The sequence below is a fragment of the Sceloporus undulatus genome, chromosome 2 (assembly GCF_019175285.1).
Source record: "Sceloporus undulatus isolate JIND9_A2432 ecotype Alabama chromosome 2, SceUnd_v1.1, whole genome shotgun sequence".
Lineage (NCBI taxonomy): Eukaryota > Metazoa > Chordata > Lepidosauria > Squamata > Phrynosomatidae > Sceloporus > Sceloporus undulatus.
The window spans coordinates 235,774,823-235,787,757 of NC_056523.1; the positions used below are offsets into that span (position 1 = coordinate 235,774,823).

The 12,935-nt window shown below is 40.3% G+C and overlaps 1 protein-coding gene across 16 annotated transcripts in view; it reads left to right on the forward strand.

Annotated features, from left to right (window-relative positions):
* MPDZ (multiple PDZ domain crumbs cell polarity complex component) overlaps positions 1-12,935 on the forward strand; it is a 127,290-nt gene that overhangs the window by 8,946 nt on the left and 105,409 nt on the right. For 15 of the 16 annotated variants that reach the window (XM_042449073.1, XM_042449076.1, XM_042449074.1 and 12 more), the window contains exons 4-5: positions 11,036-11,266; positions 12,035-12,174. In XM_042449073.1, the coding sequence (XP_042305007.1) occupies positions 11,036-11,266; positions 12,035-12,174 (371 nt within the window). The remainder of the gene's footprint in view (positions 1-11,035; positions 11,267-12,034; positions 12,175-12,935) is intronic. The other variant, XM_042449078.1, reaches the window with a different exon arrangement.

Consider the following 12,935-nt stretch of genomic DNA (forward strand, 5'->3'; position numbering starts at 1 on the left):
AGGGTTATCATTTATACCAAAATTTATATGGAGCAGCATGGGTAACACTGTGGCCCTCCAAATGTTGTTGGATAGTAATTCCTATCATCCCTCACTTTTCATTAGGAATGATTTAAATAGACAGACTAAGGGTGCATTGTTAACAGATTGTTAAAGAATAAATTACATGGAAGACAGTAAGGATATTTTCAGACCTGGAAAAAAAGCTGGGAGAAAAAGGCATACTCCTGACAAAGTCGCATGACTGTACTGAAGATTTTTAGACACATCACTTTTATCCAGAACTTCTCCTGTGAAGATCCAGGAATGCTCTAGCAACAAACCATTCATGGGGACGTCCCAGAAATGGTTAGTTGCTGGAGCATTCCTGATTCTTCCCATGATGAAAATCTTCAGTGAGATAACGCAATTATCCCAGGAGTATGCTTTTTTCTTCCCCGATTTCCCCCCTGTCTGATAATCTCCTTACTTCTAAATAAATAGCCATAGAGTTATATTTCTATGTTCATTTCAAACAATATATCAAATTATGCCATAGGGAGTTTAATCTTGGTTTGGTATAATGTATGAATTAACAAAACATGGATTACAATGGGCCATGGACCAGCAGTATCACAAATAATAGGCTGAAGATAGCTTGCAAACCATGGCTTGCCATAATGGAAACCAATGCAACAAACAAAAGGTCCAAATATTCCATAATAAAAATATGTAAACAAAAACAGAATTAAGGGAGTAAAATCTTCTCATGCCCTGGAGTCAGAATGGTTCTTTCCCTTTCAGATGCTTCCGAATTTTGATTATGTGATTGAATTGGTGGAAACATCAGAACCAATTCTGGCTGCAATGTGATACAGAAAAATGCTTGCACTTGGTCCCCAGGCTACATGTTGCCAACTTGGTTGAGAATGCTGTATGACATGGCCCATGTTCCACACGGATGTTGTACCAGAAGGCACATTCAGATCAAAGACTGATGAAATAGCAGAAATACTAAATGTTTTAATACAGTGTTTTAGGCTGCATCTGCACTGCAGAAATAATCCAGGTTGACACCACTTTAACTGTCATGGTTTAATGCTGTAGAGTTCTGGGAACTGTAGTTTGTTGTGGCACCAGAGCTCTCTAACAGAGAAGGCTGAATGTCTCAGAAAACTGCAGTTCCCAGAATTCCATAGCACTGAGCCATGGTCATTAAAGTGGTGTCAACCTGGATTATTTCTGCAGTGTGGGTACAGCCTCAGTGTGTATCAAATATGACACATGTGTCTTTGCTTCATTTTATTTTTGTTTGCTTGGCAGCAAAACTCCATTGTTTGGTTTCATTTCTGGTATTTCCGAGTTTTACCTTTGAATTTTACCTGTGTGAGGTGTATAGTCCACTTGTTTCCTTTTTCATTTGGGAGGAAGATGGGGATGGGTAAGAAGGAAGCCCTGTGTGACATATGCCTGTGGGAGTGTTTCATTTGTAGTGAAGATGTAACCTTTGACCTTTACCAGGAATGGAATTTACTCCTAAAATGCTGGCCTATTCACTGAAATGAATGGAATGTGTGTGAATTTGTATAGCAGGGCATATTTAAGAATTTAGGTCAGAGAGGCCATCACCAAATATGCACATGTATTTTAAATAGGTAAATCTGGTGCAGTAAAGCAAGTACTTGTGGGGAAAAACCAACATAACTGTAGTATTGCTTCTCTATGCCTCAGCCATTAACCACCTTTTGAACAAACGGGAAAATTAAAATCTTTTCATTTTTCATTTTTAGTTAGAGGCTATGACATCTTTGCATATCTACGTATAAACTAATTATTCCCTTCTGAGCCTTTCTTTTCATAATTGCAGTTCTTTTACTTTTCTGTGCTATCTACCTTCTATTCTCCTTTCACATGTATTATTGAGTCTTATTGTGAGAGAATTCTGCTTGGGAGATATGTTTCCCTTGCTTGAGTGCCAAAAGGCTGAAAAAAGATTAATACAGTTATTGTTGACTTTAATGTTGATGCACTGAACATTTTATTAACTATGCTCAGATACCTTTTGATAGGTGCCTTGTAAACCTTTTTATGAAGGAAAAATGTGTTGTTTATATTCAGAGTTTTAAACTGCAAAGGGAACAGATAAACAGAAGTAAAATCCCAGCAGCTAAAGTTAAAACTGAACTGTGAAGCAATGTTCTCTTGCAGAGTGAGAAAGTGGTACCCTGCCTTCAGTGCTCATTTGCATGCTAGTTTGCTAAAAGCAAGTATGTATTTCTCCCCCCCCCTCCCCATCCCCAAGCATTGCTACTCTTTATTGGCTGCCCATTTTCCAAAGCTGATGCCACAGCAGACGCCCGGCTCTTGAAGATAAGGGAACCAAAAAAGGAATAAATAAAAATAAATAAATTCTGCTCTTGTGATAGGATGAACTTCTCAAGTCTTAATTTGATTTTTGTTTATAATTTCAAATATTTAAATATTTAAACGTTAATCACTCAGAGCTGGCAACCCAGCCTTCACTCTGTCTGTATTTGTTTCCCCCTCCTCCTTCAGAATGGCTCAAAGCTGTGCTAATGAGAAAAATCCCTTCCCTTGCCTGGGCCACATTCTTGAAATATTTTTTTCTTTGCAAGTTAGAAGATAAATTTTACGGAATGGAAAAGTACTGGCTGCATTGTAAGAGCCTAGACAGTCTCCACACACACACACACATACATCATTTTTTTTTTAGTCCTGCTTCTTTGTTCTTTATCATTTCAGGATTGCTGTATGTTGTGAGATTTTTTGATAGCGTCTAGAACTGGAATTACATTGAGATGTAACAATTCCTGCTTTCTCTGGTGGGTTGTCAGCTTAAAACCCTTACTATGAAAATACTGGGGCTTGTCTCATATTGGTGGTGGGAAGAATGAAAGGAGGCTGTTGGCTGCATAAAGGACAGTTTGTCTGACTGGTTTTGTTGCAGGATGCAGGTTAAAATCAAGGATGAAGAACCCTTCATATGTTGTTAGACTGCAGCTCTAGCTATCACACCCAGTGGTGAGGATGTTGGGAGTTGCAGTATAATGACATTTGGAGAGCCAAAAATTTCCCATCCCTGCTCTGAATTATAGAACTCTTCTGATTTAGAGTAAGGTCCTCAAATGCTCAAAATTACAGTCTTTGGAGGCATGCTAGCACCATGTGCTGAAAAGTATATGTCTGTCTTTTTAAATATGGTTAGCCCTTAGTTCGCATAGTGTTTTAAATCCAGCTAAAACACTTTATGGGCTAAAACTGAAAGGAGTCTCAAGATAGAGCAATGGGTTTTCAGTGAGTTCAATGTGAGATTATTATGTTTAAGCCAGATATTGTTTGGGATCCTAAATGCACACATAAGCTGCTCCTGCACAGTTTTGTGTATTGCCACCACCTGTCAGTTGTCAAGCCTTGGGAGGGCAGCATTACTGCTGTTGCTTACTTGTGGAGAAGGAAAGAGCAGTGATTCAGACTATAGGGAAGCAACTGGTTTCATCTCAGTGGCAGTGGGGTGGGGTGAGAAATGAGGATTTCTCTCAAATGAAGTGTACACTTGCCCATTCTTTCCCTCAGGAGACCAGAGCAGCCAGATATCCATGGTCTGACTCTTTCCCTTTTCCCTTGCTTTCCCTTTTGTATGGAGAGGCATCACCGGTCCCTCCTGGGGCTCAGTGCTCCAGGTTTGGACTTTCTTGGATGGAGTACATCCCATCCAGAAAGGGGTTTATGTTCACAGAAGCTACACTTACCTCTAAGTGGCTAACAAGCTGCTATCCCTTAAATATTTGATGTTTTAATAATACTATATTGTTCCTCTGCTCACAGAAGGTTGAGACATGAGGTTTTTTACTTATTGTACTTAGACTAGATTAGAACTGGGAGTCTTTAAATATCTTCTCAGTCAAAGAAAATTGTGAGGAAAACCTGTGGAAGGACACATCTTGATCAACTGCAGCTATTTGGCATGATTGGACTCTACCCTATTAAATATAGGGACCACCTCTTATGAAGTGGCTGCCATCTGAAAGCTTATTCAAATAAGTCCCTATACATGGATCCCTGTGCAGTGTCTGTAATATATGGAAATCACAATTTGAAATCTGCACTTGCCCATGAAATTCATTGAGTGAGCATGGGACAATGATCTCTTACCCTAAATTGCCTCACTGGGTTGCTGTGAGGACTGAGTGTATGTGTGGAGAATCATATGGGCTATCTTTACTTGCTTAGTATAAATGTGGATATAAATGTAAGAATTAACAATAAATGGGGAGAGCTACCCAACCCTTGCTTTACTCAATTTACAGGTATACTGTGCACAAAAGTTAGCACAGGTGTTGTTGTATGCCTACAAGTTGTTTCCAACTTATGGTGACGCTAAGGTGAACCTATCACAGGGTTTTCTTGGCAGGTTTCTTCAGAGGGAGTTTGCCATTGCCATCCTCTGTTGGTGAGAGAGTATGACTTGACCAGGATTACCCAGTAGATTTCATGGCTGAGAAGGGATCCTGTTCGGCAGCAGGGACGTAGCCAAGGGGGTGGGGTTCGGACCCCCCTTCCATTAGAAAAACGAATGGTGTGTGCTGCTGCGCCGCCGCACCCAAGCCCCATTATAATGGTGGCACTTAGTCTGGACCCCCCCTTCCTAAAATCCTAGCTACGTCCCTGTTCTCCAGTCATAGTCCAACACTCACACTATTACACCATGCTGTTTTTTTTTAAATACTCAGTTTGATTATCTGTTCTCACTTGTTTTATCCAGTTTTGTGAGTTGATGACATATGCGTTTCCAGCCATGGCGTTTGGTCTCCCTTAATCCTGGAGATTGAAGGGGGATCTCAGGCAATGGTGGTATAATAGTGAGTACATTGTGCAGTCCCATTTTCATGGTGTTGAATTCATCTGAAGAAATTCATTTCTAAACTTGTCTTTTCTCAAGAACTTCCTGGCATCTTTGCAAGAGGGGAACATGTTGATCTTCCTGTTTCACCTGCCTTTTCCCTTCATCTCTCTTTCTGACTCCATGCAAAAACAGCTTTAGAAAAAAGTACTGATTTTGTTGCCTAAAATGCTGACATACCATAAATGCAAATAACTTGTTTTTTTAAAAAAAATCGATAAATTTCAAGCAATTCTAAATATCATTTGATTGCTATGAAATTTTAACTACCGTATAATACTCCAAAGTATGTCTTATTCTATATTGAGACGCTAGAGATTTCTTCTGTTTATTTCTGCCAAATTATGCCAATATTGCAGATGTTATGCACAGTAAAAAGAAACTCAATTGTGGCAAATCAGCATAAGGCAATTTATAGAACAAAGCAGTGTTTGTTTTGTACAGTGTTTACATAATCACTTTGCATTAAAGCTACTTTATGATGGAATTATGGTGGTATTTTTACTGCAAGATGGAATGGTTTCCAGAGCTTGGAAAAGTTACTTTCTACGTTATAATTGCCCAAACCCTACATGACCATGTTTGCTGGTAGATTCTAGAAGCTATAGTCAAAAAAGTAGTATTTCTTAGCTTTAATTTGGCAGTGATCCTTAGGCTACTTTGGATCTGTCATTTCAACACAAGAATGTACATATACAAATGCTGCAGTAGCCCCATTGATGAAAATCACCACTTAAAAACTATCATTATTTACAGATTGTTCCCTGTAGAGAGGCTTAATTAGGATGGGCATACTCATTCCACTGTGCTCCTATAATTGTGGAATAATTAGCTGTTTTGCAAGGCCAAACCATATGTTTATGATACTGAAGTTACATTTTCAGTACATCCCATAGTTTTACCTCCATCACTAAGCTCCTGTAGGTATATGAATATGAAATGAGCTTTCAGAAAGTGGGAAATTTCCACATTTGGGAATCATGTTGGCTGTGTTTATGAGTAGTTGAAGTGGTTGTTTGGTCCCAGGGACATGTGGCATGTGTATGATAAGGAAACCATTCCATATGGGTCCAGGACATTCCAATGTGGCCAAGAAAAGTGGACGGAAAAGGCCTTTTAGATTGCCTGTGTCTCTGTGGTTTCACTATTGAACCAGCAGATGGATGAAGTTGGCCGTACTCTGCAAAATCTTATCCCAAATAATTTTAAAAAGTTAGTCGTTAAAGCACGAAACCTATTTGCATGCATGCTCTAGCTGTGTGGGATTGTGCCACGCATGTAAAAATGCCCCCCCAAAATTGGGAGTGCCACTATATTTGTCCTGACAGAAGAATTTAACTGGCAGAAATTAATCAGGAGAACTGTTTCAACATTGTACAGACATACTTCAGTTAACGAAGGCCCGATGTCCTGGCAGTGCTGGTAGGGCTTGGGGCCATGCACCAACCCCACGGTCCCAAGTCCTACCATGTGCCGGTGGTGCCACTATTCAGTGGCACTGCCCACACAGGGGGCATAGGGATGATGTGTGGGCCTTTGAGTGTCCACATGCCTCAGCAAAGAAGCGGCTTTCGGCGGCTCCTTTTTTGCTGCGCAGCGTTACCGCTCTGTTTGGTTGCTGCGTTAACGCTGTGCAACAAAAAGGGGCAGTGTTGAAACACCAGTCTGTACTGCCCCAAAGCCTCTGACAAAGAAGCTCCTTTGTACAAAGCCTTTTTATGCTCACCCCACTCCTCTTTCTTCTTGTCCTGGAAGTGTTTAGTAGCATTGGCACTGGGCGTATGATGAAGGAGGGCTGAAGAAATACTGACTGTTGTAGTTGCATATCTGCAGTCAATAATACAATGAAAGTTTGAGCTGGATAAACCTGAGATTATGCTCTAACCAATCCTGCTGTGACTGTGTGAGCCTGCCTACAAGAGGAAAGGCAAACAGCAGAAAAAAAGGGAAAAGCCTAATCAACTTCCCACCGCCATATTAAAGAAACATAAATCTATAAGTTTAACCGCCAAAATGGAACTCATAAGAAGTAGAGGCTAATCAAAGAAAACAAATTCTCCATACATTTTGGATGGAGTTTTCAGGTGGGTTCTTAAGGGTTCAAAATGTTTTTGTTTACTTATGAAAGTCTTACCTAGCTGTTTCATTTCATATTTGCATATTGTTAATTTTGGATGCAAAGTTTGCAGAAACATGTTGAACTATTCTTTTTTGTGTGCGTGTGTGGTACAGAAGCCTATCTTTATTCTTCCCATATTATTTCTGTTTCTGGTACAACATACAGGTGAAACCACAGCACTCATCACTCTATCTGAACTCTTTGTATAAATATATTTAGTGAGAGTCAATTGTCCTATGTTTGCAATTACGTAGCATATTGGCTACTGACTGTTTTGTGACACCACCAACAAATCATATTAGTAGTTTCTATACTATAGTTTTGACCAGTGTACAGTCACATTTTGTGGCATACTTTACAAACAACATATTCATTTATAACCGGAGCTTATAGTGTTGTTTCTGTCTTTGTCTCTGTCTCAAAGAAATAACTGGCAGGAACACATCAACTTTGTTAACTGAGGTATACCTGTATCTCTGTGCAGAGAGAAACTGCACATAGGGGTGAAACAGACGGCCCTGATGGGGCAGCTTGAGGCTGCAGCAAACGGACACACGGCCCCAATCCAGCCATTTCATGCCCCAAATAGGAGCGGAAAAAACCTCCTATTTGGGGCGAAAAAAAAGCTTTTGCTTTTGTCTGTGGAGCTGACTTTTTGCTGGCTTCAGGATGTGTGGCATCTAAACACCACACCACCAAGTCACCTGGCATGTAAATGCTGGCGTGACCTCTGGGCGACTTGGAGGTGCACGTAAATGCCACACCCCCACGATAGCTTGAAGCTGGCTGAAGCTGCTGGTCAGTTTTGGCCCATTCTCAATTTTCTGCTTACAGTATTTTAGATCTTTGCTTGTTCTACTGCATTTCTTGATGAAAACATTGCAGCTGCAGTTGTAGATTAAGGATTCTTTATGGAATCCTTGTCCTGAAACAGACAGGCCAAAATGTCCTCCAACACATACCCCACATGTGGCCAGAAGGTGCACTGAGCCTATCTCACCCCAACCCAGAAGAGCCAGGACAAAAAGGATTGGACAAAAACCACTCCTTTTTGGTGGCTGATTAGGAGTGCGGCAGCAGCCCGGATCAGGGCATGCAGTTGCTGCGGTACGACTGCGATCAGGATGTGAGAGGCCTTTGGCCGCTCCTTTTGCCCCATCTGTTTGAGGCCCTTGTGGAGTTTATTGGCTAGCCTTGAACAAGTCAGCTCCCAGAGCCATTTTCTTTGGAAGGGTGATTGTGGGAAGAAATCAGACATTTGAATATGTTGGCTAATGTCCAGAGTGTGAAAAAAAATGGGGGAAATAAGCCAGTTTTCAATTCCAGTGGAAAAAAATTAGGAACTTCTGGCAATCTATTTTTTAAAAAACCTGGAAAATACAGAGAAATACAGTGTGCCCACGTCATATGCGGGCGCCTTTTACATGGCTTTCAGCTTATGCTGGGAGAAACAGTGGTGCGCACACCTGTGTTGGTCACACTGTGCCTTGTGTCATGCACGAGCCCCATTATAGCCAATGGGGCTCGAGCATACGCTATTTGCCTTACTAAAAGGCAAGGGCACACTGTATTGCCTTTTAGTGAATGAGTGAAATGTTTTTTAAATGAGATTTTACTCTTTCAAGATCATTAAGGTTTGTAACTAAGGCTGACCACACAGCAGATGATGCAGTTCTGTCTATTGAGGATGTTACCATCTATATGCAACAAGTATTTGGGATGGGGGGCGCTTAATTGCCTGAGTATACGTGCTATGTGCGGCTTCCAGCATACTCTGGGAGCCGCGCCGGAAAGGCGTCTCCCATGCCCCAGAAGAAAAAATGGGGCACCACATGCGTGCTGTGGGAAAGAGCCCCATTGTTTCTAATGGGGTTTGACTTTACGTGGTATTTCCCTTACGTGGCGGTCCGGATTGGATCCCCGCGTAAGGGAAGGGCCAACTGTACATTGTTGAAAGATTCAGTTTAGTATTTTCAGTGTTACGTTACATTTTATAACCAGATATGCTGATTGTGATTATGTGAGTCTGTTCCAGTCCAAGAAATATACTTTATTTTATTCTTTTGTTTTCATTTTCCCTCTACTTCCCAGATGGTAAAAATTAAGATACATATTCAAAGATAGTATAAGATTCAGCAGTTTTCTCCCCTCCTTCTTTGCTATGTACATTCACAATTTCATTCGTATGTATGCCAAATACTGTAGTTTTATTTGCTAATTAAGCAACGAACAGCCATTTCACACTATTAAGGCAGCAAAAGAGTTTGGGTTTTATTTGAAAATAAGTATTTCATATTTTAGTGTTTTGCTTAAAAAAATTTTCCTCCCAAAGGTACAAAATGTCTGTAAATTTTATATTTCCAGTCCAGAGTAGAGCAATTGGAAATAATAGGACAGCTAGTCCTAAAGTACCATTATCTGAGTGGGTCTATTCTAAGAATGATTAACTGCTGTAGAAAAGACTGACACTATTAAAAATATGTAATTTCAGAGTGAGGCTACTGTTCATGAGATGAAGTTGTTATGCTATATTCTGTTAAATTATTAACACATCTGTATACTGTGGATGCGCAGCAGCAGTAGTCTTTTTCATATGGTTAAACCAGCCAAACTCTTATTTTTATTTTTTGGTGTGTGAGTGGGGGTGCTGTTAGCTTTATTCACCCAACACTTGTGAGCTGGAGCCAGAAGCCACTTTGTCTGACATAGTCTTTTTACATTAAACTAATCCCCTTTGAACATGCAACTCAATTTCTTTAATTAGCTTTAAAAATGAAGATCATTAGAGTGGAGTGCCACTATCAATTACTGTGGATGGGTTAGTAGTCAATAATACATCAAAACTCTGCCACAGTTCTTACTAAAGCCTTTTAAAAACATCTTAAGTCTTACAATCTTGAATTAGAGTTACGTGAACTAAGATTCTGTTTTTCAATCTTCTCTTCCAAAACTGATTTAGACTCATACTAGAAAGTTATTCTTTACTCTTTTGACACTCAATTTTTTGAGGAATAGTGAGAAAGATTTTATTTCTTACTAAAGCAGTTTCTTTGTTTGCATTAGAATAAACATACTAGGTTTTTCATAAGAAATGGGAGAGCCATGTGCTCATTTTGTATTTTAGAAAAGGCACTCTTTAAGAGAACATTATGACATTTTGATCAGTATTCTATCTCCAGCAGGGGAACAAACCAAACAATTTGCTGCCTTTGGGAGAATGACATATCCCAATCATTCATTTGATATTTCAAGCGCTGCTCTTTACCTTCTTTTTCCCAAGTCACAGGCACAATCTAATCATTTTGAAATTTCATTCTCTTATTTCCACATACCTGTGGGCTCATGTCTTGTTTATTCAGTGAAACATTAAATTGCTTAACTTTAGTTTGATAGTGCATATATAGAATCAATATGTGAGTGTTTGAAGTTGCCTGCCTTTGTAATTTCCTACTGATGTGAATTTTACATATATGTTGGCTGTACCTTTTAATCGGAAGTGAATATGTAAGCTCTCTATAGACAAATGTTCCATCTATAGGATACTTACAAAATATCTAAATGAACTCTGGCTTTCATGCCATCACTGTGTATGATATTTATTATGCAGTGATTCTGCAGTTTGTTCTTATGATATCTTCCGTGTCTTGACTCTGTTTTAAATACAGTGGAACCTCGCCTTACGTGGGGGATCCGTTCTGGATCCCCCCACGTAGGACAAATTCCGCCTATGCTCAAGCCTCATTCAAGTGAATGGGGCTTGTGTGCACAGTGGTGCGGCAGGGCACACGCGCCACGTGCACACACCCCATTCATTTGAATGGGACATGCTGCCCCGTGCGCTCCTGTGCGGCTTGAGCGCGTATGCTCAAGCCATGTATAACGCGGGCGCACTCTATAAATCATGTATAGTTTTAGGACATGATAAAACTCCAGTGCTGATTTTGACTTTTGGCTTTAACTATTTCATTCTCTTTGTTTCATATCTAAATTTCAACAATGTTGCACACCATTTTTAGGTCAGTATTGCACCATCAGTCTCCTCACCTGGAGAGATCCCGCAGCTTCCTCATCATAGTTCTTCACTCCAGAATGTGGGTTCTTCATTCCAGAATGAATCCTATCTGTTGGCTCAGCAAAATGGCAGCCTTTCTAGTGGGCTAGGAGCAGGTGCACGATCAGTCACCCCTCAAATTAATGGGAAGTCTCCCAGCGATGAATTTGAATTACTCATCAGAAATATGGCACAGGTAAGATGCCATAACTTGAAATTACTGTTTGGCATTGTGACCTGATGTTAAATGACTGGGAGCATCCTATAGCTTTGCATGCTTCTCCCTTCTGCCTCACTGTTTTCTTTTGCTGGAATGTTTTCTCTCCCTTGCGCATTCAGAGTTAACTGCATCTCCACCATTGATAATGCTAGCCATAGTTACGCCAAAGTTTGTTTCCAACCATAGCTTAAAAGGGAGGTTTAGCATTAATAGTCATAATCATCATGCCCATTTTTGAAGGGGACTAAAACTGAAAGATGAGATGATTGCCTAAATGCCTGTAAAAAATGGGGCCCGTACTTGAACCTATGCAAGCTCCAGATTGTTTTTCTGTACTGATCTTGAATAGGGCAAGTTTGTTGCACTGTTAATTAATTTATTTGTTGTTTATTTGTTTTGGGCGGGATCCAGTGGAGGTTTTCTCATTGTTGGGAGTTCTTCTGACCATGAAACCATAAAGGATTGATTGACCCTTTCATCTTCAGAGGACCCAGGTTCACCCTCCAAAACTGGTGGGCTGGGAAACACACCATAGCTAGTTTTCAGGCATCATGGAGTGCTGCAGAGGATAGGGAAAGAAGTTCCCATTGCATTGGTGGATCTTTGCTAATGTTCCACTGAATGTAGGTTTGTTGGTTTGTTTTATTACCTATGAACAACTTGAATGAACTACATGAATAGCATCATGTTGTGTCTGAATTAATTTTGATGTGGTATCTTTTTATTCATTGTGTTTGCAAACAGGGGCGCCTTGTTGAAACTATAGAACTTGTAAAGCCTCTAAATGGTGGTCTGGGATTTAGTGTAGTTGGTCTGAAGAGTGAATACAGAGGAGAACTGGGCATATTTGTGCAGGAGATTCAAGACGGAAGTGTGGCACAAAGGTAGGATTGTAAGGTGTTTTTTTAAACTTCTATTTTGTGGATGAGGACAATTTATGAGAGAAATGTAGATGCTGCTCCATAATTAGGATATGAGGACAAAAACCGCCTCGGCACCTGTATCTTAATTGGGCTGGCACCTTTTTGAAGATGGAAGGACACCTCCCCCCCTTTTATTGTATTAGCCTTCTTTATTAGCACCTGATTGGCCCCTCTCTCTGGTACAATTCTGATTGGAATGTGGCCTTTTGCAGACTGAACACTCATGTTTATACTTGCAGACTTTAGGATTGCATGATCCCTGAAAGCTAAATTCCCAACACAGAAGGTTTTGGGACTTAGTAGAATTATCCTGTGTCTTGGCAGATAAAGTACTACAAGATTGCTGGACCAAATGTCCACTATGTGTACAATCGGCTTGGATGGGATGAGCAGGTGTCAGTTGCATCCAGAGTTGGGAGTGGAAAAGATCCCAGCATAAAGTAGGGTAAATAGCTGCACACATATGGAAAGCCTCATCATATTGCAGCCAGCACACCCAGAATTGTCAATATAAGCCTGGTGTATAATATCCATGTTCTGAATCAAGGCTGCTGTGTTCATGGGCTGTGCCTTAGCAATAACACCTGCATAGATAATGAACCCATTCAACCAGTTAGCAAAATTGTGTTCAATCTTTTGCCGTTTTGAAGCCTTCTTATCTTTATCATCAAGCCCCTCTTTATTTTTTCCCATCTCCCAGTAGAGTAGGGAGAAGACATCTG